The sequence below is a fragment of the Sceloporus undulatus genome, chromosome 2 (genome assembly GCF_019175285.1).
Source record: "Sceloporus undulatus isolate JIND9_A2432 ecotype Alabama chromosome 2, SceUnd_v1.1, whole genome shotgun sequence".
Lineage (NCBI taxonomy): Eukaryota > Metazoa > Chordata > Lepidosauria > Squamata > Phrynosomatidae > Sceloporus > Sceloporus undulatus.
The window spans coordinates 80,919,602-80,944,925 of NC_056523.1; the positions used below are offsets into that span (position 1 = coordinate 80,919,602).

Genomic DNA, 25,324 nt, shown 5'->3' on the forward strand with positions numbered 1-25,324 from the left:
AATGCAAGATGTGTGTGATAAACCCTGGTTCTTCAAGGATTTTGAGGAGGATGAAAACGTGTACTATTAATCTTCAAACATCTCGACACATATTGATCTTATTGAGTTCTTGTTAAAAATTTTCAAGGTTCAACTGACACAGGATCCAATTGCTATATGAGTGGAAAGAGACTACCATTTACAATGCCAATAGGAAAAAAACTCTTATCACAAGTCTATGTATATGCAGTGGACCCTTGTTATACGCTGGGGGTAGGTTCCAAGATCCCCCATGTATAACAAAAAAAGTCCCATTAAATATAATGACATAGCAAAATGGTATCCCTTATAAAAATGGAAAATCAAGGTTTGATATTTGAAATTTATACTTTTTTGGAACATTTTCAAACCATGAATGCTTGAATAAAAAAAATCTGCGTATAAGAAGGGCCGACTGTACCACAGGAAAGTTGGTTTATGCATTTTCTTTATATATATCTGGTGATTCAATGTGCATAAATCTCAATTATGGATGTTAAAATGCTTTTGATGTTGCAGAGCGTGTGAGGCAATACGTCAATGTTTGGCACGAGAATTTCCACCTTCGTGACTGTAGTCAGCAGCTTGTGAGCTGGAGAAACACCTCTCCCTTTCTCAATGAGCAAAGAGACACTGTAAACTTCTCTCAGATGAGGCTTTTATTCTTAGAAGAAGTTCCACTGTGTACAACAATATATACACCGACACCACCCACACTAGTAACAACCCACTCTGAGTAAAATGCTTGTCACTACTCTAGCAAAGACTCCGTGAGGCCTACTAGGCCTTGCCTCTCCCTCTGGCGCCACAAAGGATCCAGCCACTCTCCTGAGTGACTTCTCAGACTGGCAGCATCCTACAGGACTTTACAGCACTTGCTGACTATCTTTTTGATGCCACTTCCTGTTTAAATGCCTAATCATTATGGCTCACAGTGATCCTTTAATGCCTGGTTCCTATTAAAACCCACATTGTACATTTTCCTTGTGACTCTATATCCCAATAATGGAATATGTGAGGAGTGGACCATTAAATACTTATTCTTGGGAGAGGTGTATTAAGATAGCAAAGCAGACCATACCTTTTTAATGTCTCTTTTGGCTTGCAAACCCCAGCCTCGTGCAAGAGTACGGAAGATTTCTACTTCAGGATACTGCCTCTTGGTAAAACACTGGTTTTGGCAGCGTTCCCCAGCTGGACAGACAGCAGGATGACACTCATAGAGCAGCATGCGATTGATACACTCTGAGTCTAGGCCACAGGGATTCTCATCTGTTGGCTTGCAGTTACAGCGAGGTATTTCAGACAAGTCTGCTGTGAAGATCTGCACTTTGCCTATAGGTCGGTTTACCTTTAAATACAATACAAGTGAATCAGTTAGTCTAAGCAATCAATTGGTTTCAGTGAGACCATCGAGAAATTTCTGAAATCCCACCTATGTACACAGAAATTAAGAAACAACTTTTACTACATTAATGGATAAGAAAACCCTGTTGGAATTGATCAATGTTTCACTTGTATGCATACCACAACATCTATACTATTTACAGGAGCTTCAGCTCTTCTGCTATCACCACCACTATACAGAGTTAATGTGATCTTAGATCACATACAGCTGTAGTGGCTCTCACCCTCTTTGGGTGATGCAAAGAGATGATAGAAATAACATGCATCTTTACTGAGCCTTGAGGCTGCCTTTCTCTGAAAAACAATTTATGTACCACTGCTATGAGTCAGCACTGAGTTGAATTTAATGTAGCCAACAGCTGATCTATCAGGAAGAGCAATGCAAACAGTTTGGATGGATCACTTAAATGCCACATTGGAATGGATAAAATATTCCACTGTATAGATTATAAGTGTTGGAACTTCAGCCATGTGGTTAGGTACTGAAATATAAAAAAGAAATGGGCAAATGGAGTGAATAAACATGGTTAATTATCAAAGACATAGCCATGTTAGTCTGGATCTGTATGCAAAGGGATCAAGCAGTATATTGTAGTTGTATTTTAATTATTTTCATAGAATGTACGCCATAGGCAGGTTTATTTTATCTATTTTAATTGATGTACAGCACTGTGCAATTTTACAGCGTTATCTAAATAAAGCTTAATAATAATAATAATAATAATAATAATAATATATCTGAGACTAACTGAAAGGAAGAAAAAAGTTGGTAGCATAAGCTTTCATAGGCTTAAGTCTGTATCTGAAGAAGTACAAATGTAAGTCTATGAAAGTTTCTGCTAGCAACTTCTTTTTTTCTATCAGTCTTGCAGCACCTTTGATTAATTAATCATGCAAAGGGATCTTGTAGCAAAAGATCCCGTTGCATGATTAATTAATGGGATTGGTGCTTTAGCTAAAGCCAAGGCTAGTGGAGAGCATATGATTTCACGACTCACTGTCTTAACCAAGTTAACAGACCCGCCATTGGATGTCACCTTGCATTCTCACCTTAATATGTTTGTAAGGAGGGGGCTTTTTATCATTCTTTTTGTCCTCCTGCAGCTGTCTCAGTTCCTTCTGTGCCTTTAGCTCTTCAAATCTCACAGCAGCTTCCTGCAGGGCTAAGTTAAGAACATGTTCACATTATAATGTTACAGAAATTCAGCTATTTGCATACACCTCACTAGTGACTGTAGTATTGTGGTCAGCACACATTTGCATAAAGGATTTTATGTGAAGCTGGATATTTGTGGGCAGAAAGGGCAACAGCAGCCAGGAGGGGGACAAATCCTAACCATACAGAATGTCACCTTTTTGCCCCTACCAAATCTGCATTCCCAACACAGACAATGGAAAAGGGCTAGAAGAGGGAGGTTTGGTAAATGGCACATGTTACATGGCTTCAAGAGAGGTATACAACTGTATGAACTGTTTTAATGGGTTCACTTATATCATTTTTTTAAAGGAACAAATGCTTAGCTACTTTATAATATTGTTATGCATAAAATGGAACAATTCATACTTTGTTGTTAGCTGCCTTCAAATGCACTTCAATTTATGATGACCCTATGAATAACATAACATTCTTGATTGTGTCTATCCATCAGGAATACAGTCTTCCTCTTTTCATACTGGTTTCTATCTTATCAAGAATTATCATCTTTTCTAGGGAGTCATGTCTTCTCATGATATGGCGAAAGTACAACAGTCTCAGTTTAGTTATCTTGGCTTCTATGGAGACCTCAGATTTGATTTGATCTAGGACCCATAGACATGTCTTTTCTCTAGCACCACATTTCAAATGAGGTGACTGTCTTCCTATCTGCTTTCTTTCGCTGTCCAGCTTTCATAGCCATACATAGAAATGAGAGGTACAGTGGCATTGACAATCCTATCTTTATATTAAATGATATATTTTTACACTTCAGGATCTTGTAGTTCCTTCATAGATGCCTTTCCAAGTACTAGTTTTCTTCTGATTTCTTGACTGCAGTGACTGAACCAAGGTATAGAAATCTTTTAGCTTTTTTACTACTGTATCTTCATCACCTACTTTAAAGTTATGTAAGTATACTCAGCCCTACAGATCCCTTATCCATGGATTCAACCATCCACAGTTGGAAAATATTCAAAATATACTGTATTTTCTGGCATATAAGACTACTTTTTAACCCAGGAAAATCTTCTCAAAAGTCAGGGGTCGTCTTATACGCCAGGTGTTGTCTTATAGGGCAGGTGCTGAAATTTCCAAGCCAGACTCGGAGAATCTGCAGTCGCCACATATGGTGGGGGGAGTTAAAAAACGGCCATGGTTGCATCCCCACCGTATGCAGCGACCATATGAAAGCAGCAAGGGTGGCACTGTACAGGTAGGGTAAAAGAAAATCCACTCACTAGGATTCATGGAAAGAAATGACTTAACGCGGTCCTGATGATGAGGTGAGGGGGTGTCTCACCGGGAAGGTGTAAGTGAAGGTCGGAGCAAGCTGCAGGCGTCCAGAACGCCTGAGGTATGGGAAAAGAGCTGTGTTTGCACTACCGCTCTGATAGTCTTGGAGACAGGGAGGGCTGGGCAGGCAGGGAGAGCTGACCAATCCAACCAGGCTTTGTATACAACAAGTTTTCCTGCTAAGTACCTGCATGTCATAAGCATTTGAATGAAAATTACCATATTGAAATCAAATCTTACATTTGTTAAATTTTTATTTGGTGTGCATTGGAAAAGGGGTTGTCTTATATGGCAAGTATATCCCAAACTCTATATTTTAACTAGAAAAGTTGGGGGTCATCTTATGCACCGGAAAATAAAAAGCAAACCTTGATTTTGCCATTTCATATAAGGGACATCATTGAGCACTCACGGATTTTGGTATTCATGGGTGGTCCTGGAACCAAATCCCAGCAGATAGTAAGGGACCACTGTAATCTGTGGTCATTATTTTTAGATTCTTAAGATTCACCTGTAAATATGCCTTTGCACTTTCTTCCTTGACTTTGTTCAATAATTGTTCCACTGATTTTCTTTTGAAGTTCTTTGGTACGCTTGATTATCCAGCATATGTTTGCAATTTGAGTCCTAATGCCTCTTCTTTTCCTGTATCCAACTTGGTCATCTGAAATTTCTTGCTCCATATATGGTAAATCTTTATTGTAGAATTTTGAGCATTACTTTGCTTGTATGGAAAATTAAAGTGATGGTTCTGTGAATACTGTAATTCCTATTTTCCCCTTTCTTGCAGACTGGAATGTATATTGAATGTTTCCAATCTTAAGGCCATCATTTTGTTTTCCATATTTGTTGACAGATTTTAGTTAGAACTAGAGTAGATTTCATCTCTGTAGACTGAAGCAGCTCTGTTTGTAGGTCATCTGTTCCTGGTGATTTATTTCTTCCATGGCTCTGAGTGCACTTCACTTTCTACTGGAGGTTCATCTTCATATGGTTCTTTTTCCAATTAATCAATCAGTCCTTTCATTTCTTACACACACACACACACACACACACACAGAGTTCCTCGGTGTATTATTTCTGCTGTCTTTTTATTTTTACTTGGTCATGTTATGTGCTCCCCTGCTGGTCTTAGAGCACCCCCATTCTTGGTTTAAATTTACCTTTGATTTCTCAGATCTAGCAGAATTGTTATTCTTTTATTTCTTATCAACTTCTATTTTTTAGCATTGATTATTATAGTAATTCTCCTTATGCCTGTGCACAAGTCATTGAACAGTTGAATTCAGGGTTCTCATATTAATTTTTGCTTCTCTTCTGTCTTTGACTGCTTGAAGAGTTTCATCCATCATCCATAGAGACTTATCTTTCATTTTGGCTAAATATAGTATGTTTCTGCATTCCTTTAAGATAATGTCCCTGGCTTTAGTCCAGGGTTCATCTGGTTCCTGGTCAATCAGTCTTAATAATCCCAATCTCTCTTTTATATTGTCTTTAAATTCTATGGGGATGTTCTTCAGGTTGTATTTGGGCATGTTGGTTGGTTTAGTGCTCTTCTTTACCTTTACTCTAACTTCTGTTATTAGTAGTTAATGGCCTGTGCCAAAATCTACTCTTCATCTTGCTTTTGCTGAAAGAATGAAGCTCTTCCATCTTTTACTTCCAATTATGGAGTCTATTTGATTTCTATATTAACCATCAGGCAATATCCAAGTATGCAGTTGCTTCTTGGGTCGTTTGAAGAATGTGTTTGCAATGAGCAAATGTTTGGCCTCACAAAATTTCTAGGCCAAATTTTCCTACATTTGATTCTGTTCCATTTGCTATTTTTGCATTCCTGTCACCTATGATTAACAAGTCCTGCTTTCATGTATGATCAGTTTTTCCTGGACCCCTCCACAGAATCTTTAAATTTCTTCTTGTTTTGGCTCCATGGTTGGTGTAAGACCTTGGATTATGCTTGTATTAATGGGTTTTCCCTGACATCTTATTGACATAATTCTATCTGACATTGCATATTCTTGGGAGTGCTTTTGCTACATCACTCCTCACTATAAATGCCACCACATTTCATAAAGATTTTCATTTCCTGAGTAAAACATAGTGTAATTGACTTGAAATGTCCCATTCCTATCTGTTCTACCTCATTCACACTGAGTATTGAAATGTTGACACAGGTTGGGTCTCCCTTATCCAAAACACTTGAGACCAAAAGTGTTTTAGATTTTGTTGGGTTCTCTCTCCCCCCCCTCCCCCCCCCCCCAGATTTTGGAATATTTACATACATAACGAGATACCTTGGGACCCAAGTTCAAACATGAAATTCATTTACGTTTCATATACACTTTATAGCCAGAAGTTAATTTTATACATAATATATTTTAAAGCAATACATTCAATCAGCTCAGATATTATACCAAATACACCAAACAGGCAGTCAGGCAAATCAAAGCATAGGGCTTTGATTTGTCTCTAGGTCCAGGGGCCTCTGAAGGTGGAGAAACAACTGTAATGAGTGTCTGAACATTTAGCAAAAGCCATGGTTTGCAAACTCATTTCAAACCATTTTCAGTTCTTGTTTGCCTGCCAATCACACATCATGGTGTTATTTTGGATCTCATGCCAAACCACAGTAACACTGTTATCAGTCACACGTCAGTCTAGTATCTGAAATATATCTGAATAAAATGTAACCCACCTCCAATTACCAAAACAAACAACTGTGAAGAAATAAGGGATAAATTAAACCCTCAAATAGAGAAGCCAGTAAAATTTCTAAAAGGGTATAAATACCCCACTGAAAAATGAGCAGTAGTAAAGAATGAATAAAATTTCCAAACTCAAGGTCAGAAAACTCAGACCCTGGAACAAAAAAGCCAGTGAAGGTTTCTAAAAAGGTAACAATACCCCACTAAGAATTATATAAATGTGAAAAAACATAAAATGATATAAAACACTAGAGGCCAGACGCGTTTCGACAACTGTCTTCCTCAGTGGCCTGCAATTATTTAAAATATAATATATCTATTAAACACAATGTGTCTGCGCTCAATTCAGTCTAGTATCTGGACACATCCACTTTCTAATAATCTGCTTTCCTAAAGTATGTTTTGGTTATGATTTGATTTTCTTATGGTGAAAAGGAAGCAAGGGATGATTCTATTTTGAACCAAATCAAAACCAGATAAAATGCTATAGTGTTTTTTATTTACTAATTCATTCAGCCGTTAAGTTATGCATTCAATTATATTCCGTTTTTCTCTCAATATGGGACCCATCTTGGGAGAATATTCATGATAGTAATTTATCTTGAAGCCAAACTTACTACAGAACTCTAATCAGGCCTACTGCTAAAGTATAGCAATACCAAAACTTTTTAAAAGTATACCAACACCAAAATGTTTTGTAGAAAGGTTCAAAGCATGCACTGTTCCTTAATGGAGCTAGTTTGTTACCGCAGAAGGAAATGTGTTACCTTTCTTGTAAATGCCATCAACTCCCTTTGCCATTTTGTCTTTGCTGCTCACATCTCCTTCCATATAGGGAAAGACTCGTGCCTGATGGGTCCAAAGGTAATCATTTGATCCAAAAAAGAGCACAGGGAATTCACCAATGACATGCTTCATTTTCTGGATGTTGATAGGAATGGCCCTAGGGTGGCAAATCTCAGCTGGCCACCACCTAGTGATCAAGAAAGCCAGGAAAAAGTCAGAAGTAGCTAATACACAATGTCTGTTTCCTAAATTCACTCCTCTGGAAGTTCACCACATCTGTGGGTGACAACATAATCATGACATAACAACACATTGCAGTGGTAGAAGACCTTATGTGCTCCCCCTACCAGTGTGGGAAAACAGCAGCGATGACAAGAAGCACTCATGTAAAGAAATGGATGTCCTATTAGAGGTTATTGAAATATAATTTCAAACAGACATTACCACAGCAAAAATGTGCAGATTCAAACTTTCCCAAAAAACAATGACTGAAACTTAAAAGTAAAAATAAAGAATTTGCATTCCTTCATGCTCACCTGTAACGCCCCACTTTCACCCAGACCACTTCTTTATAGTGTGGCTTCTTTCCAGCCTTGCAGTCATTGCAGTACCAGCTCCCCTCAGGCATGTCAATGTTCAGGCACTCCCGGTGGAACGCCGCAGGGCAAGATTCACAACATAACAGGCTTCCACCTGTGAGCAAACAAGGCAGGTGTTGCAAACACAGAGCAAGGAGCACCAATTCTCAGCCCCCCTTTGTTCCATGAAAGTGAACTGTATCTTCATTATTTTATTTATATTCTGTATTTCTCCCAACATGGGTCCTAATGCAGCTTACATCAAATTAAAACAAAGTAGTTAGAAGTTTACTAATGCAAAAGTTTAAAAAGCAATTAACTACAGTTCAGTTCAAAGCACAAAGTTGCAACAGTTTAAAATATATTGAAGACATAGTAAATAATATAAAAGCTCTGCATGCCACATGAGTTAAGAGCCAAGGTCCTGCATAAATAAAAAGTTCTTTGTCCACCAGCAGAAAGGTATCACCTGGGGGGCCAGTGAATCTGCCATGGGAGGGAGTTCCAGAGCCTGGGAGCAGCCACCAAGAAGGCTCCCTCTTCCTATCACCAAGCCTGCTTGTGATAGTGGTGGGAGTGAGAAAAGGTCATCTCCCAAAGATCTTAAAATTCTGTCAGGCTCATATAGGAAGATATGAGTTCCACTCTTTTTGCTCAGGATGGGACATGGGCCTTAGCACTAAGTTACATATGCTAAACCTTATTTTTTAGAGGCTCTGAGTCTGTCTAAGCCAGTGTAATATGTCATTGCTGAGCATAACCATACCTATTTGCATAGTGTCACACCTATAGAAGTAACTTGGAAACTTACTTTTAATAAGAATGAACAACAACAATATGCTGAAGCCATTCATAAATGGGTCCTAGGGCAATATCCTTCTAGTGCTTCATTATGAATGGCCTCAGTATTTCATTATTGCAAGCAACTTTCCAAGCTCTGCTTATATGCTCGAACATTTGTTTCTTCCAATCTGCATTCTGAGTGGCTTTTAAAATAAATTAAACAAATTCATGGAAGATTAAGGCTATGAGTGGCTACTTGTCATGGTGTCTTTATATTACAGTGAGTAGCATGTTACTCAGTAAGAGATACTATGAAATCCAAGCCTTGAAGTATTATGGCTTTCACATCTTCATTGTGAGTATTCCAGAAACCCTTGAAAGGACACTGTAGAAACAGGGTGCTAGATGGGGTATGTCTTTTATCTGAAACTGCAAGGCTCTTCTTAATTTTCCATTACTCTATCAACTAATGAAGAAGAAATATGTAGGACAAGTACTTTTTAAAAAAGTAAAGAATGCTCTAAAATACTGTAATCTTGTTTTCTCCCAGCATCATAATTCCATTTATCAGGGCTCCCAAAATCTTTAAATTGAACTGCTAAGAACTACAATCTCTTCTTTATGTTAGTCAATGAAAGTCAGTGTGGTATAGTCACTCAGGAAACAAATATCTGAGCTATACTATAATGTGTAGTGGTTGGCTTTACAACAGCATTCACTTGTACGTTTCAAGTATGGACAAGTCCTAAGATATTTTTGCTTGGAGCTTGGAAAAGTTATTTTTGGGTCTATGATTTGCAGAACCCACTCCCAGTCAGCATGGCCAGCAGCTGGGAGCTGTAGGCCAGAGAGGCCATTTTTCCAAGCTCTACCTTTGCTGTTGTTTTTCTTGTAGTCCCCACAAGCTCTAACTTTTCTGCATCAGCCTGCTTTCTTCAGGGCTGTTATCCATTACTCATACTCATCCAGTAATATGGCATTGCCTACTACACACAGACCCTGCACAGAATATATTACCTTCTGAACAGACGAAGCACCAGCTGACATTTACATGTTCATGGTTTCTGCAGCCCCTTCGAGGGGTAAAATGATTAGGGCAGATCATGCTATTGGAAGCAAGGATCACTGTCCCAGCAGCAAGGCAGAAATCATTGGAGTGGTATGCAACAGGACATCGAACACAACGCATCAAGCGGCCTAGGAGGAAAACAAATTAGAATTGTTATGAAAAGTCAGTTACATAGACTCAAGTTTTAATGAGAGGTCAACTCCATTTTAAAATATCCAGAACAAATTCCAGACAAGATTGGTAAAGCTGAACAGGATGCAGAAAGTTAACTTCCATTATAGGCATATGAAATGATCTTACCTCTAGAAGCAGAGACATTTGTTGGATTAGCTGCATGACAAGTCATACATATGTGCAGGGAGCATCGGAAGCCCTTATTCTGCATGACTGTGGGGGGATACTTCTGTATACACTCTTGATGATAGTATTTCCCACATAAGGGAAGCAAGCAACGCTTCACATTTTCTCCACTGCTCTTGCATACAAAGCATGTGTGGAGTCCTAAAAGAGAGGGTAGCAAATTAGCAGAAAATAACAAAGAAAGTACGAGGGGGAGGGGGAAGCAAGCACATTGCCAGTGTGGGCTTTACACCATGCATCCCAGTACAGTACCTGTGGAACACTCGGTGCAGATAAACTTTCCCTTGGGCATTTCTGAGAGTCCAAGGCACTCCAGGTGGAAAGCACCACAGCACTGAGCTTCACATAGCAACAATTCACCTGGCTTTTCACAGATCTGTGGGGGGAAATGCAACAGTGCATTATTGTTAAAACACTTTTGATGTTGTGCAGCACGTGAGGCAACACATCAACGTTTGGCACCAGATTTTCCACCTTCGTGACTGTAGTCAGCAGCTTGTGAGCTGGAGAAACACCTCTCCCTTTCTCAATGAGCAAAGAGACACTTAAACTTCTCTAGATGAGGCTTTTACTCTTAGAAGAAGTTCCACTGTGTACAACAATATATACATCGACATCATCCACACTAGTAACAACCCACTGAGTAAAATGCTTGTCACTATAGCAAAGGCTCTGTGAGGCCTACTAGGCCTTGCCTCTCCCTCTGGCGCCACAAAGGATCCAGCCACTGTGCCTGAGGGACTTCTCAGACTGGCAGCATCCTACAGGACTTTACAGCACTTGTTGAATATCTTTTTTATGTCACTTCCTGTTTAAATGTCTAATCATTATGGCTCACAGTAACCCTTTTATGCCTGGTTACTATTAAAATCCACATTGTACATTTTCCTTGTGACTCTATATTGGAACAATCCCTTCCAAAAATGAACAATGTGTGTTTCCATGAACCTTCCCATTCATTACAGTACCTCAGCCTTTACGCTTCTGCTCGCGGTTCCATGCCCAACTGCACTGACAACATCTCGTGTCTGTCTATCTGTAGAGCGTTTGTGAGGATGTCTGCAACATTGTCCTCCAAACTAATATAAACAAGACTCAAGACACCGTTTTGCATTAACTCCCTTACATTCTGGTACCTCACACCTATATATTTTGTCTTATTCTTTAGGTTTTCTGCTTCAGACATGGCAATACAAGACTGTGAGTCCTTGTACAACAGTTGGACCTGTACACGTCTCACCAAAGTCTTCCAGCAGTTGCCTCACCCACTGCACTTCTCCTGCCATCTCAGATAGTGCAGCAAACTCAGCATCTGGGGTACTCAGTGCCATGCAACTCTGCTTTCTGCTCCTCCAAATCCCTGGACTATCTGCAAACTTGACCAACAAACCAGTCACTGACTTTCTGTCATGCAGCTCTGAGGCAAAAGAGCTGTCCACAAAACACTCCAGCTGTGCTTCAGATCTTTGCAGCACTAGCTTTCTTTCCTTGCTCCCTTTCAAGTATCTTAGCAGCCTTTTTATTGCTACCCAGTCCTCCACTTTTGGACTGCTGACTCTCCTGCTCAAGACACCTACAGCAAAGGAAATGCCTGGCCTGGCGTTATTGACAACAAAAAGCAAACTTCCTATTACAGATCTATACAGATCTGGATGTTCAAACACTTTATCAGACTCACTACTGGTATAACCAGGGGTCATTGGGCTCTTAAGTACCTTGGCACTCTCTAAATCACACTTTTCCACCAACAGAATGCCCTTCTGTTTCATCTCTATCTTTTTGGTCTGACTCAACAAGATCCTGACATCCTTAGTCCTCTCCACCTCAATCCCAAGATAGGCCTTGAGGTTTCCCAGGTCCTTCAACACAAACTTCTTTGCCATCTCCTTCTGCACAGCCTTAACTTCTTCCTTAGACTGAGCAGCCACACATAGGTCATCTACATAAATCTCAAGTATGACCCCGCCTTTCGTTTATACATAACCATCTAATGCTGCACTTGTATCCCAGCCTCACCAGCTCCTCATGGATACAGAGGTTCCAACAGCATGCACTCTGCTTAAGCCCATAAACAGCTTTTCTGAGCTTGTACACCTTGCCTTCCTTGGCATCATCAAACCCTGGTGCTTGCTCTATGTGCACTTCCTCATCCAGCTGTGCATTCAAGTAAGCTATCTCAAAATCAAAATGCCTAACTATCTGGCTCTTCCTTGCAGCCAATGCTAACACTAATCTGAGACTTTCTGGCTTCGCAGTTGGAGAGAATGTCTTGTCAAAACTCTCAAAACGCTGCTGAGAGAATCCTCTAGCCACCAACCTGGCCTTATACTTTAGGGTTCCATCTGGCATCTCCTTCCTCTTAAACACCCACTTGCAACCTACAACCTTCTGGTCTCCTGGCCTTTCTTCCACTTCAACTACATCCCTATTCACCAAGGATGAAAACACTCCATGCCTCAAACCATCTCTCCTGCTCTTCCCTGGGATAGGTAAGAAGCTCCTGGTAGCTCTCCAGCTCATCAGTCACAACAGTACACACTTTGACATTTTGCACCACAAAACAATCAGGTGGCCTTCTGACTCTCTGAGTCCTCCTGGGGATTATTATCTCTGTACACCCCCTATCATCCTCACTGTCACTACTTGTCTGCACCTCTGCATCTGCAGATGGCACTTTCACTAATTTTCTAGTAGCGATGGATGAGGTCTGTGTACCTGTGGGTTCCCTGGAGGTGCTAGGCTGGCCATCTGGCTTAACTTCTGGTGTTCCTACCCTTCCAGTTCCAGTACTGACTCCTTGTTGTCCCATTCTCACAAACACCTCCTGGTTCGTGTGGATCTTCTCCCGCCCAGAGTGTTTTTCAAAATTTGCACTCCTGGACAACAGGATGTGGCCATTTCCCAGGTAAAACCTGTAACTATTCCCCTGATATCCCACAAACATCAATCTCCACCACTTGGGGTTGTCTTTCTTTCTGAAATTTTGGGGAACCAATACATTGGCATACTGTCCAAACACCCTTAGATAGCTTAGGTTAGGTGTCCTCCCAAATAACATGAAGTAGGGTGTTTGTTTCACAGCAGAATTCCCAACCCAGTTAGTGATGTGGCAGGCAGCCAGGATTGCTTCCCTCCAAAGTCCTTTTGGGGTCCCTGCATCAGAAAGCATGCAATCCTTTATCTGTTTTAACACCCCAATCTTTCTTTCCGCCAAACCGTCTTGCTGCAGAGTGACAGCATCAGTGGTGTTATGGCGGACGCCCTTCTGTTTCATCCAATTGTTCAAGCTTTGGGACAAAAACTCACCACCCGTATCTGTTACCAGAGTACCAACCTTGTACTGTACTCAAATTCCCTTTCCACCATCTCCACCCAGTTCTTGAATGTGGCAGCAGCCTGATTCTTTTCCCTGAGTGTGTAAGCATAGGAGTATCTGGTGTGCCTATCAACAATGACCAACAGATATCTACTATTGCCCACAGATTTAGTGAAGGGACCGGCCAGATCAGCATGCACCATTTGGAAAGGTTTCTGGGTGGTGCATTTGCTTTTCTTGGCAACAGGAAAAGCTTTTAGCTTTATCTTGCTGCACACCGAACAATCCAGATGATTCCTGCAGTCATTCAATTTCAGCCCAGGACAAACACTTCCCAGTTTCCCCAAACTAGTGAAACTAGTGTGTCCCAGCACCCTATGAAAATAGTATGCAAAGGCACATTGTTTACTTTAGCACACTCTGCATGGTCATCTAAGAAATATAATTTGTTGTGCTTGTATGCTTTTGCACAAACCTGCCCCCCTTTAGTAATGACACAGCCCTCCCTCCAGTCCATCTGCCATTGTCCAGGCATCAGAGGGAGAGCAGATCTGCTGGACTTTCCCCCTTCCCCACTGCTATTCCCTTCTCCTTATGTGTCTTGTCTCTTTAGATTGTAAGCCTGAGGGCAGGGAAATGTCTAATTAACAATTTGTAAGCCGCTCTGATAGCCTTGGCTGAAGAGTGGGGTATAAGTAAATAAATATTATATTATTATATTATTATCCCCCTCAAAATGTAGGGCATATCTGTCTGTAGTCAGTGAGGACACAATGCAATTTTGCGATTGGGGAACACACAACACATTCTCAAATTCTTTAGCAAACCCAGGAAAATACACAGTTCCCATGTCCTTATTTGGCTTGAACCCCTGTCAGCCAAACCCACAGAGTCTACACATGAGGGCTTGCAGTTCTTCAGCAAAGACTTCCTGTTAACTAAATGAAGGGTTGCTCCACTGTCAACAAGCCAAATGTATCTGGCTTTAGCAGCGAGATGGGCTTGACAGTCACTGTTCTTCACTACTGACACAACTCCTTTCCTGTTCCCAGGAGACCTGTGTTGTTCCTTCTTTCTGGCAGCATGTGGATTCTTGCAGTTCCTCTTGAGATGACCTGGCTGCCTGCAATTGTAGCATCTCCTGACTTTGCAAACAGCTGCACTCTCACCTTGTTGAACTGCCTCTGATGATGTGTTTTCTGACCTTGGTTCGGCATGTTACTGTCTTTGAATGCCTTTCTCAAAACGCCCTCTTGGCATTTCTCCAAGACACGTGTCGACACCAAGTCCATTGAGAGCTCACTCTCTGGAACCCCCTGTAAGCTGTATAGTATATGATCAAATTCACTGGATAAGCTGCTTAGTAATATGTATGCTTTTTGTTCTTTAGCCAACTTTATTCCTCTGTTTTCTACCTCTAGGAATAGATGTCGTATGGTGGACAGATGCTCTTCTGGAGACTGTCCCTTTTGCATCTTACAAGCATACAGTCTCTTGCTCCAGAGCATTTTCGACAGTGCAGAATCAGATTGATGCACTTCTTTCAGTGCATCCCAAACCTCCTTAGCAGATACCTTATCCCTTACATGGTCTAACTGACTGAGCTCCAGAGTGAGACATAACCTAGCTCTGGCTCTTTTATCTTCTTCAGCATTTTTGACAGTTAAACCTTCTTACATCCCAGAGTTCTTCTCTTATTAGGACTGCCTTGGCATAGGCAGCCCATTGGAGTAATTTAACTTTGGGAACTTCATGAAATCCATGCCGGCAACAAAACAAACAAATGCTCGGCCTTGACAGCCTTCCACAGCTCTCACTATCTGCTGAATATAAGAACATGGCTGGCAGCTCAGCTCCTTAACTCTTTGCCTTCCGGCCCTCAGATAGTTTTAGCTGCTCTTCTGGATAACTGCTCAGAAAACAGCTTCTGACTCAGATACACAGCAGACCCTGAGGCACACACTGGGCCCATAACCCTTGTTAAAACACTTTTGATGTTGCTACGCAGCGTGTAAGGCAACACATCAACGTTTGGCACCAGATTTTCCACCTTCGTGACTGTAGTCAGCAGCTTGTGAGCTGGAGAAACCCCTCTCCCTTTCTCAATCAGCAAAGAGACACTTAAACTTCTCTAGATGAGGCTTTTACTCTTAGAAGAAGTTCCACTGTGTACAACAATATATACACCGACACCATCCACACTAGTAACAACCCACTCTGAGTAAAATGCTTGTCACTACTCCAGCAAGAGCTCCGTGAGGCTTACTAGGCCTTGCCTCTCCCTCTGGCGCCACAAAGGATCCAGCCACTGTGCCTGAGGGACTTCTCAGACTGGCAGCATCCTACAGGACTTTACAGCACTTGTTGAATATCTTTTTGATGCCTGTTTAAATGCCTAATCATTATGGCTCATAGTAACTTTTTTATGCCTTGTTACTATTAAAACCCACGTTGTACATTTTCCTTGGGACTCTATATCCCAACAATTATCACAGTCTGGAAGTGATTTATTTTGCCCTACCCTTCAGCTAAAAACCATCTCAGAGAAGCTTACACACCATTAATTTGACGATTTCCTGCCCTCAGGCTTACAGTCTAAATAAGCTATGAAACGTAAGGAAAAGTGATCCTTTCAGAGGAGCAGATCAAGTCCAGCAGATGCTGGCTGTTCTTCTCTCCCTCAGAGGCCAGAGCAATGGCAGACAGAACACGGAGGGAGGGCCTCTCACCAGCCTCTGGGCCAAGGCATGATGGAAATGCACCTGACTGCTTTTCAGTCCCTCAGGGGCCACAGCTGTGACAGCTGGAACATTAAAGCAATGATGACAACAAAAAATCCCCGCTTACACAGAAAACCCCCATCAAAACATTTCCCACAGAGATTCCTTTGAAAAAATGTTTTTCTACAACTTGGAAAAGTTACTTTTTGGAAATGCAACTTACAAGAATATCCCAGACAGTATGGCCACTGATGGGGAGGATCCTGGAACTTGCATTACACAAAATAACTTTTCCAATTTTGCTTTTCTCCTAAGAATGTAGATAAATTTATGTGCAGCTCAAATTATAACATTTATGGCTTATTCATGCCTTTTCGGGATTGCCATCCATGCCTCCCCTGCAAGTCACCTTTTAGAACTGTAATTCCTACAAGACCATCCCATTCCCACTTCCTGTCAAACTAAAAAGTATGCAGAATGACACACGTAACAACTAATGCAGACAGAAAATGTTTACATCCATGCTAACAAAAACTGAAGAGTCCCGTTGATGCAAATTTTATTTCAGGATAAAAGAGGAAGACAACCCAAAAGATCATTGCTCTACAAAGAGTTGGGGTACACTAGTTCCTGTGAAGATAATCCTTCCACAGGTACTCTAGCTGTTTGGGGGTGTCTTCTCATATCATCGACATGCAGAACAAAGTATCTCAGATACCCACCTGACACACATTTTCCTTCAAGGCGGCCCCTCCTCCTCGCTCCCCCTGTATCTTTCTTGAAGAAGGCACTCCATGGTAATTTTCAGACCCTTCGTTGGTAATCTCCTTGGGGCTTCCAGTTGTTCCCCGAGCTGCCCTGTTCCCCTTTAAAAGGGGAAAAATGAAAATATTGGATGATCAGATTCTATTTGCAATCTACCCCCTTTCTTGGGCTGCAGTCAGTCTGGCTACAAAGCATTGAGATATTCTGCCAACCTGCTTGCTGAGCTGAACGTAACGCCTCTAACCCTAATCACAATGAAGAAGGTGCTCATGCTGTGGTGCTAACTCTCCTCACAGTGCTCCACTTTAAGGTTTTGCTGAGGGAAAGAAACATTCTGAACTTTAGGAAATATGACTGTTTTGCTGTTGTATAACAGTAAACCTTAATTAAAACAGTTATATTGGAGATTCTCATAATCATCAAAAGGCCACTTGGGATCTTGACACACAATGTAAATCCAATGCCAATAAGCACAAAATAACTTTCCTATATTTTAATCTTCTGTATTGTTTTGGAACAGGCTGGTTCATTTGTACCAGCACTTTGATCTGACCCACAGAGAAAAAAGAGCAGATTATAAACATGACCACATAATAAATACTTCAAATCTTGATTTACAGCAGATATGGGCAAATGTTTGTGGAGCAAGACCTAGACTCTTCCTTACAGCAGATACTTTCACAGCAAACTTAAATATTTTCATTTTCCACTGCAACCCTCTCAAAATGGTGAACGGAAACAACATCCCTTCACTTTCTTTTGCCATTTTAAGAGGGACTGCAGAGGAAAACTGAAGTATCTGGGGCTAGCATAAGGTTCTAGATTGCTTTTGCGGGGGTGGGGTGGGATTATTTTCATGTGTTTTCATGCATTTAGGAGGCTTTAGTCTGAGGCAGGAACTACCCAAAAATTTGTTGTTGTTGTTTAAAAACAAGGGCCACAAACATAGGGTCCAGAAGTGGTCCACAGGCAGCACTATGACTGCTTTTAACTTACAGTCTATAGTTCTTTGCAAAATTCACCACTAATTTAGCATAAATTATACACTGTGTTTACCCTCCTGTTTGCACTAAATCTTGCAAAGAAAAGTTGTGCACTTCCACTTCCACTTCCAAATAACCACTGAGCACCATCCAGGAACACCCAAGAAGAAGTACTGCCAACACTATAGAGCAGAAAGGTGACCTCATTGGGTTTTTTTAATTTAAAAAATCAGCCTACACTCCTGGGAAAACTATATACTGTATATTATAGTTTACGAGCCCACTAGAGCACTGAGACATCAAGAGATGCCGTTCTCTCCATCCCACCAACCTCTCAGTTTTGTTTGGTGGGAACAAGAGAAAAGAACTTCTCCTTGGCTGCTCCCAGGCTCTGGAAGCATGGTGCCATCCCTGGACTCCTTTCGGAGGCAGATAAAAACATTCTTATGCCACTAGCTCAAACTGACATGGACTTTAAATGCTATGCAGGGTTTGTATAGAGTTTTTAATATATTTTAAATGTTAATGTGTAATGTTTTTAACTTTTTTAAATTGTTTGTTTTTTAAAGTTTGTACCCATATTTTAATCCTCTGTATTGTTTTTAGCTTGCACTGTTTAAATTTTGTTAGCCACCTTCAGTCCCTATACCAAGAAAAAGGCAGAAAATAAATAAATAAATAAGATGTTCAAAACGTCTGATTTTCAGCCTAAGCCCAACATTGTGATGGTACTGTGGCATCAATGTGATGTAATTTCTTTCCCTTCCTTTCCAGCACTTAGGGCTGCAAAAAAAATAGACTCCAGATGATTTTCTGGAATGCATTGGGAAAGGATGATCTCACACACACACACACACACACTTCTGTTACATTTGCTTTTCTGCCAGCAAAAGTCCAGTACAGTACTGGATCTTCTTCCTTCCTTTCCACATTAGAATGGAATAAGACCCATTTCTTATAAGATATCCTTTCAAGTCTGTCAAATAAAATTCAGCATACTAAGGTCTAAAACTGTTTCTGACACTGCCCCAATAATAGCCTAATAATGAGGCTTATAGCAGTTTTTTTTTTAAAGAAAGAGACCAGTTTGGAGTGAGACTGGACAAAAATCTCCAATGTCTGCTGTGACGTCTCTTTTAAACCTTTGTTGTTGCTACTGCAACACTATCAACTATTTCTGATCTTTTCAAAAGAATGCCAGCCAAGTTTATCAAATATGATACAATTAAAAAACAACCAAGTGTAGCAGTACCTCAGAGCTGGGTCTTTCTCTCACTAAACGTACACGCTTTTCTTTTTTATATGGTGCTGCAGCAAAGGTGCGCCGCTGACGCCTTCGCCTTCTCTGTTTCACAGGAACCTTTTCAGGAGCTGCAACAGGAAAAGTATGTTCCATGACAGTTCTGAAATCTCTGGCCCTCAGACTTAAAACACCAGAAGCCAACACTTTTCATCTTGTATCAAGGTATCTATAGTCAACCTTATTTCTTTTTTCTACTTAGAGAAAGTGGCAGCAAACCTCTCACCGGAAAGTAAAACATACATAATAAAAATTCATATTGTTTTCATTTTATTTGTACCCAAGGAAAAAGACTTCCTTGTCTTATTATCTTATGAATACTGACAGCTGGAAGAAAATATCACTGTATTTAAGAACAGGATAGATCTTGCTATCTCTATGAATGTCACATTGCAAAAGAGCTGATATCTAAGAAACCACCTACAAGTTTATCATCCTTATGATCATGAAGAAAAACGTGGACAGCATCAGCTGAAAATTCATAAAGTTAAGTCAAAGGAGATGTCTGGGATTTGAACAGTAATTTGTTCCTCTCCTTCTGATAACCAGTCTTTTGGCCAGATCCATCCCTCAGATTTTTAGATTTGGGAATGCTCTTGAATCCATCATTACCTTTGGAACTGCAGGTAATATTGTTGGCCAAGATGTTGTTCTTTTAAAATGGGTTCAATCTAATGAGATAAAGGCTTGATCCGCATTGCAGAATTAATGCAGTTTTACACAGCTTTTAATGATGGGAAGCAATGCTATGGAATTCTGGGAACTATAGTTTTGTGAGACATTTAGACTTCTCTGTTAGAGAGCTCTGGTGCCACAACAAACTATAATTCCCAGAGGTCCATAGCACTAAGCCATGGAAGTTAAAAGTCTGTGAAACTGGATTACTTCTTCAGTATGGATGCAGCCAGATACAGCTCCTTCACTTTAATTTGGACCAAGATAATCAAAGATATGTTTCATATAAACTTATTTCATAGAATCACAGAATTACAAGTATCACAAGAACCATTTATTCCAACCCTCTACCTTGTAGGTATAGGCCCAGTACATACTTTCCTGTTAGGGTAGCTGGAGGTGTCTGGTTTCCCCCCAGAGGGACGCTGTAGCAGCCAGTGTCTCTCTGCCCCAAAAAGAACCTGGAAAAACCGGGTTCTTTTTCTGATGCTGCACGGACGTCAGGATGTAAGCGATGCACAGAGATGTCTATACACTGCATGTCACTTACGCCAAGATGGTGGCCCCCGTATGGATGGGATGCCGCCATGATGCCGCCGCCGTCATGTGCTAGTTTTCCGAGTGTGCAGATGCTGTGTGCTCAGGAACCCTAGTATCAGTGGTGGCACGCTGCTTTTGGCCCATCTGTCCCGGGCCATAATCATACTTAGCAGTAAAACTGCCTATTAACTCACTTCCATGGTAGCTGTCTGCTTTATTCTAAAGAACAAATGTGCTACCTACCTTCAGCAGCATCCAGAAGCTGAGTGGTGGAGTAAAACTCAGACATTTCAATATCCAAAGGACCAGCCTCAGAACACTGAAGATAAGCAACACAGACACTTTACCAAGCAAATTCACATACCTAAAAGGAGGTTCATTTCTCTGAGCTAATCTCAACTGCAATTCTATCTCAGTATATTTTAAAAAAATAATAATTACAGGTTACACCTCAAATTACCATACTTGGAAGGACAGGAAGGAAGCAACTAATACCTTGCCCACTGGGTGGCAATAAATCTGGGAATAATCATATAATAATTAAAGAATCTTGCTTTACAGCTGAAGCAGACAAAAACATAACTTTAATAAACAGTAAAATACTAATAAACTGGGAGGAGGCGTTCATTGAATTTAATGTATTTAATGCCTTCAATATATTTAAAAACATAAAATATACTGAAGACAGCACTAAACAAAAAAGCAATCAAGCCTCAGAATGGGGCTGAGCAAATCAGACATTCCGAATGTTTCAGAACTGCAGCTTCCATGATTCCTCACTGGATATATATTTTCAGGGTCAATGAGAGTTGCGGTTCAACATAACTGGAGGACCACAATAGCCCACTCCTGCTCTAGTGTGTAGATTCAGGAAAATACTTTGGGATTAAGATATCTCAAGGGCCATGTCCTTCTGTATTCTTGGCTCAGTCAGGTCCTTTGACATCTGGGCCCCAAAGACAGCCTCCTCTTACTTGAAGTGCAACAGATAAGAATGCAAGGCCATATGGCACCAAGCTCAAGAAATATACTTCCTTAAAGAGATCTATACACAGGGCGCCTGCATTATATATTATATGCAGGCGCAACATGCGGCTTTCAGCATATGCTGAAAGCCGCACTGGGAAAATGCTTGGTGCACACCAGAAGGGGTAATGGCTCATGCACCACACCACGCCATGGGCACGAGCCCCATTCTTTTGAATAGGGCTAAAGCATATGTGGAATTCCCCTTATGTGGGAGGATCCAGAACAGATCTCCTGCGTAAGGGACGGACCCACTGTGACTATATCATCTTATCCTTGTTTTGGGAAAACAATCAAAATGTATTGTGAAGTTGAAGGCTTTCATGGCTGGCATCCAGGTCCAAACACCTGAACAATTTCAACAGGAAATTGTTACCCTTAAACTAACAAGGTTTGGCTACCAGTCCTGAAAAATAGCAAGATGAAGACTCAACAAATGCAAATGAGAAATTTCCCAGGGTCAGGGGTTTTCCAGTAGACAATGAGCACTAATCAAGCAGACACTAATCCTCTTTTGCATACCCTCCTACCCTGAGGCCTGCCATTATTAAACGAACAATACACATGCAAATCATTCCTGCCCTCCCAGGTCACACAGTATATAGAATCATAGAATCGTAGAGTTGGAAGAGACCACTAGGGCCATCCAGTCCAACCCCCTGCCATGCAGGAAATCCAAATCAAAGCATCCCTGACAGATGGCCATCCAGCCTCTGTTTAAAGACCTCCAAGGAAGGAGACTCTATCACCCTCCCAGGGAGTGCATTCCACTGTCGAACAGCCCTTACTGTCAGGAAGTTCCTCCTAATGTTCAGATGGAATCTCTTTTCCTGTAGCTTGCATCCATTGTTCCGGGTCCTGTTCTCTGGAGCAGCAGAAAACAAGCTTGCTCCCTCTTCAATATGACATCCTTTCAAATATTTAAACAGGGCTATCATATCACCTCTTAACCTTCTTTTCTCCAGGCTAAACATCCCCAGCTCCCTAAGTCGTTCCTCATAGGGCATGGTTTCCAGACCCTTCACCATTTTTGTCGCCCTCCTTTGGACACGCTCCAGTTTCTCAATGTCCTTTCTGAATTGTGGTGCCCAGAACTGGACACAATATTCTAGGTGGGGCCTGACCAGAGCAGAATACAGTGTATATATTTATACCCAACTCCTTTCCAGGCAAGCATTCTCTGAGGATCCCAGCCACTGAAGCTGGCGAAACGTCAGAAATAAACTCTTCTAGAACATGGCCACATAGCCTGAAAAACCCACAAAAAACTATGGATGCTAGCCATGAAAGCCTTCGACTTCACAAATCAAAATGTAACTTTAAAAAAAGACTTTGGTCTTTTCATGCTATGAACTTTTGGGCTATTTTATCTCTTGCTTTTATTATACAATTTTTACAGTATCCGATTTTTACTGTTCAATGTTTATCAATGGTTTTAATTTTTATTAGAAGTTGTGAGTCATCTTAAGGGTCACTGAAAAGGAGGCAAAATTTCTGGAAATAATTTTTCTCTTAAATCCTGGGGCTGCTGCTGCTATTATTTACGTTATTGTTATTATTACAGTTTTGGTGACCAAGTAAGAAAAAAAAAACAGTTTTGTATGTCACAGGCTTTCTACTCTACATAATGAACCAAACCATTATCAAGTTGTGTGCGTTTTAACAAAAGTCCAAATGGGAAATTGATATATCAAGTTCTATATTACTTTGCATGGACTGATTAGTTACCATGCCCTCATCAAATAAACGCTGTCATTAATTTCTTGTAGTTGTAGCTATTTTACACCCAGAGGCATACCACATCTTCATATTCTAGATCAGTGATTTCCAAAGTGGATGGTACGCCGCCCCTCCCTCCAAAGGGTGCTGGAAAGATCTAGGTGAGGGGAAAGGGGGCAGCAGGGGGGCCTTCAGTCAAAGTATTGGTGTGCAAGAAAATAAAAGTGGAACCAGCAGCTTTTGGGACCATAGTGGGGATGAGGGTTGTATGAAACTTCTTTTCAAGGTTCCGTAAAACCACAATGCATTTTGTATGATGGCAAGACCCACTCTTTGCCTGCCTGTGTGAGCTCAGTCTCATAGCTGCATCTTTCACTGATGGGGCAGAGGCGGCTGGGAAACTCTTGCGAGGCTTGGGCACAGGACATTATTTTGGAGCAGTACCATTTTGAGACTGACTGGAACAAGGATTTAGAGCATGTGGCAGTGGAGGAGAAGTGGAGGAAAAAAGGAACTTTCACATTTGGGAACACACTGATCCTTTGTGAGCTTTGCTGGTGCTTGGCTGGCAGGTTGGAGCTGCTCTGCCAGTCCTGTTTTATTTCATTGGATAGGCGGAGAGAAGATGTAACAGGAGAAACAATGTTTGTATATTGGGGGGGGGGGGGAGAACATTTGATGCTGTGTGGGAAATATATGTTTGTGGGGAAGGAAAAGAAGTAGTATCTGGGCTTAATTCTTGGGAAAAGTCCTTCACCTTGAAATGGCTCCCATAGTTAAAATCTCTCCCGTTCCTCATCCACACCAGGCTCCAGTGTAGAGCAAGTGGGATCTGTAAACCCTTTCCACTCCAGTGAAGAAGGATTGAGAGTCCTCCCTCACTGGAGAGAAGCTTCTCCCTTTGCACCTAGTCATCTTGGGAGCAGGTACCACGCGGCTGGTTGAGCAGTGACCGAGAGTGATCGGCCTTTGCCGCAAGGGCAGCATGGCAAGAGGCTTCTGTCGCTGGTTAGTCTGATGCTCAGCCTGCTGCTCCAAAGATCAATGGATGCAAAAGGAGCAGGGACTGAGACAGATTGTTCTGAATTTGCAGTAGAACTGTAGACCTAATATCAAGAAATATACATGAGAGGGGGGTGCTAGGGTTGTTGCCCAAGAGGAAAGTGGGTGGTAGTGTGGGAACCACTATTCTAGACAGATAAAATTTTGAAGCTGAAGAAAGGAACCCACCTTCTTTATGGAACTCCATTCTCTCTTTGGTATATATGTAGTATCTAAATCATTGGATTCCAAGATCTTTTTTGTTGGTTTCCTCCGGCGCTTGTTCCCAAAGTTCCCTGCAATAAAGTTGCACATGTGGTATTTTCTTCACTGGATAAAAGCTACTCTTTTACCAGTATCAAATGACAACCTGAATACTGATAGTGACATTATTTGTTACATTTGCGCTTCCCAAAGTCATCTACAACCTGACAATATAGGCTATGCCTTATGAAAGGCCCTTGCTTTCTGTAGATTTACAGCGCATGTAACTTCACATACAATCTCAGCCTTTGGATAGTAAATGTCTCAGTCTGTTTGCCCAGCATCCACATGCTAATTGTCTTAAATAGTGACTGCAACCCATACACAATTTGCCACAAAACCTGGCATATACTTTGGCAGTTCTGAATTGGTCACCATGATGTATCAATATTAAAACAACAATAACCTAACAGGGGCTATCACCATTGGGTTGCCAACTTCCTTGGCATTCAATATAGCATCTTGGGGACAGCATGCTAGCAGTGGGCACACCAAAGTCCTGGCAGGCTTAGCCAAGGCCAGCATACCCATAAACCCTACCCAACATGTACTCACTCTTTCACACACAGTCTTCACCTAGAGAAAATGGGGGAGAGAGGGGGGCAGGTTATGTCACCTCCTTTTTGTAGGGAAGTGAATGGGGGAGAGTGGTACTTAGTTTGTATATGTTATGTAATGTTTGGGTATTTTATTTATTTGCTTATGTAAATCGTTTATGTATTATGTATTTTTATATAATTTTGTAAACTGCTTTGATCCTTTTGGAAAGGCGGTA

At 41.1% G+C, this 25,324-nt stretch overlaps 1 protein-coding gene across 10 annotated transcripts in view; it reads right to left on the reverse strand.

Moving 5' to 3' along the window:
- NSD1 (nuclear receptor binding SET domain protein 1) overlaps window positions 1–25,324 on the reverse strand; it is a 112,935-nt gene that overhangs the window by 19,808 nt on the left and 67,803 nt on the right. For all 10 annotated transcript variants that reach the window (XM_042451801.1, XM_042451800.1, XM_042451802.1 and 7 more), the window contains exons 8-18: window positions 24,475–24,581; window positions 20,743–20,818; window positions 19,237–19,355; window positions 16,959–17,102; window positions 10,453–10,576; window positions 10,141–10,341; window positions 9,789–9,968; window positions 7,947–8,103; window positions 7,392–7,597; window positions 2,476–2,588; window positions 1,100–1,369 (exon numbers count right to left, since the gene is read on the reverse strand). In XM_042451801.1, the coding sequence (XP_042307735.1) occupies window positions 1,100–1,369; window positions 2,476–2,588; window positions 7,392–7,597; window positions 7,947–8,103; window positions 9,789–9,968; window positions 10,141–10,341; window positions 10,453–10,576; window positions 16,959–17,102; window positions 19,237–19,355; window positions 20,743–20,818; window positions 24,475–24,581 (1,697 nt within the window). The remainder of the gene's footprint in view (window positions 1–1,099; window positions 1,370–2,475; window positions 2,589–7,391; window positions 7,598–7,946; window positions 8,104–9,788; window positions 9,969–10,140; window positions 10,342–10,452; window positions 10,577–16,958; window positions 17,103–19,236; window positions 19,356–20,742; window positions 20,819–24,474; window positions 24,582–25,324) is intronic.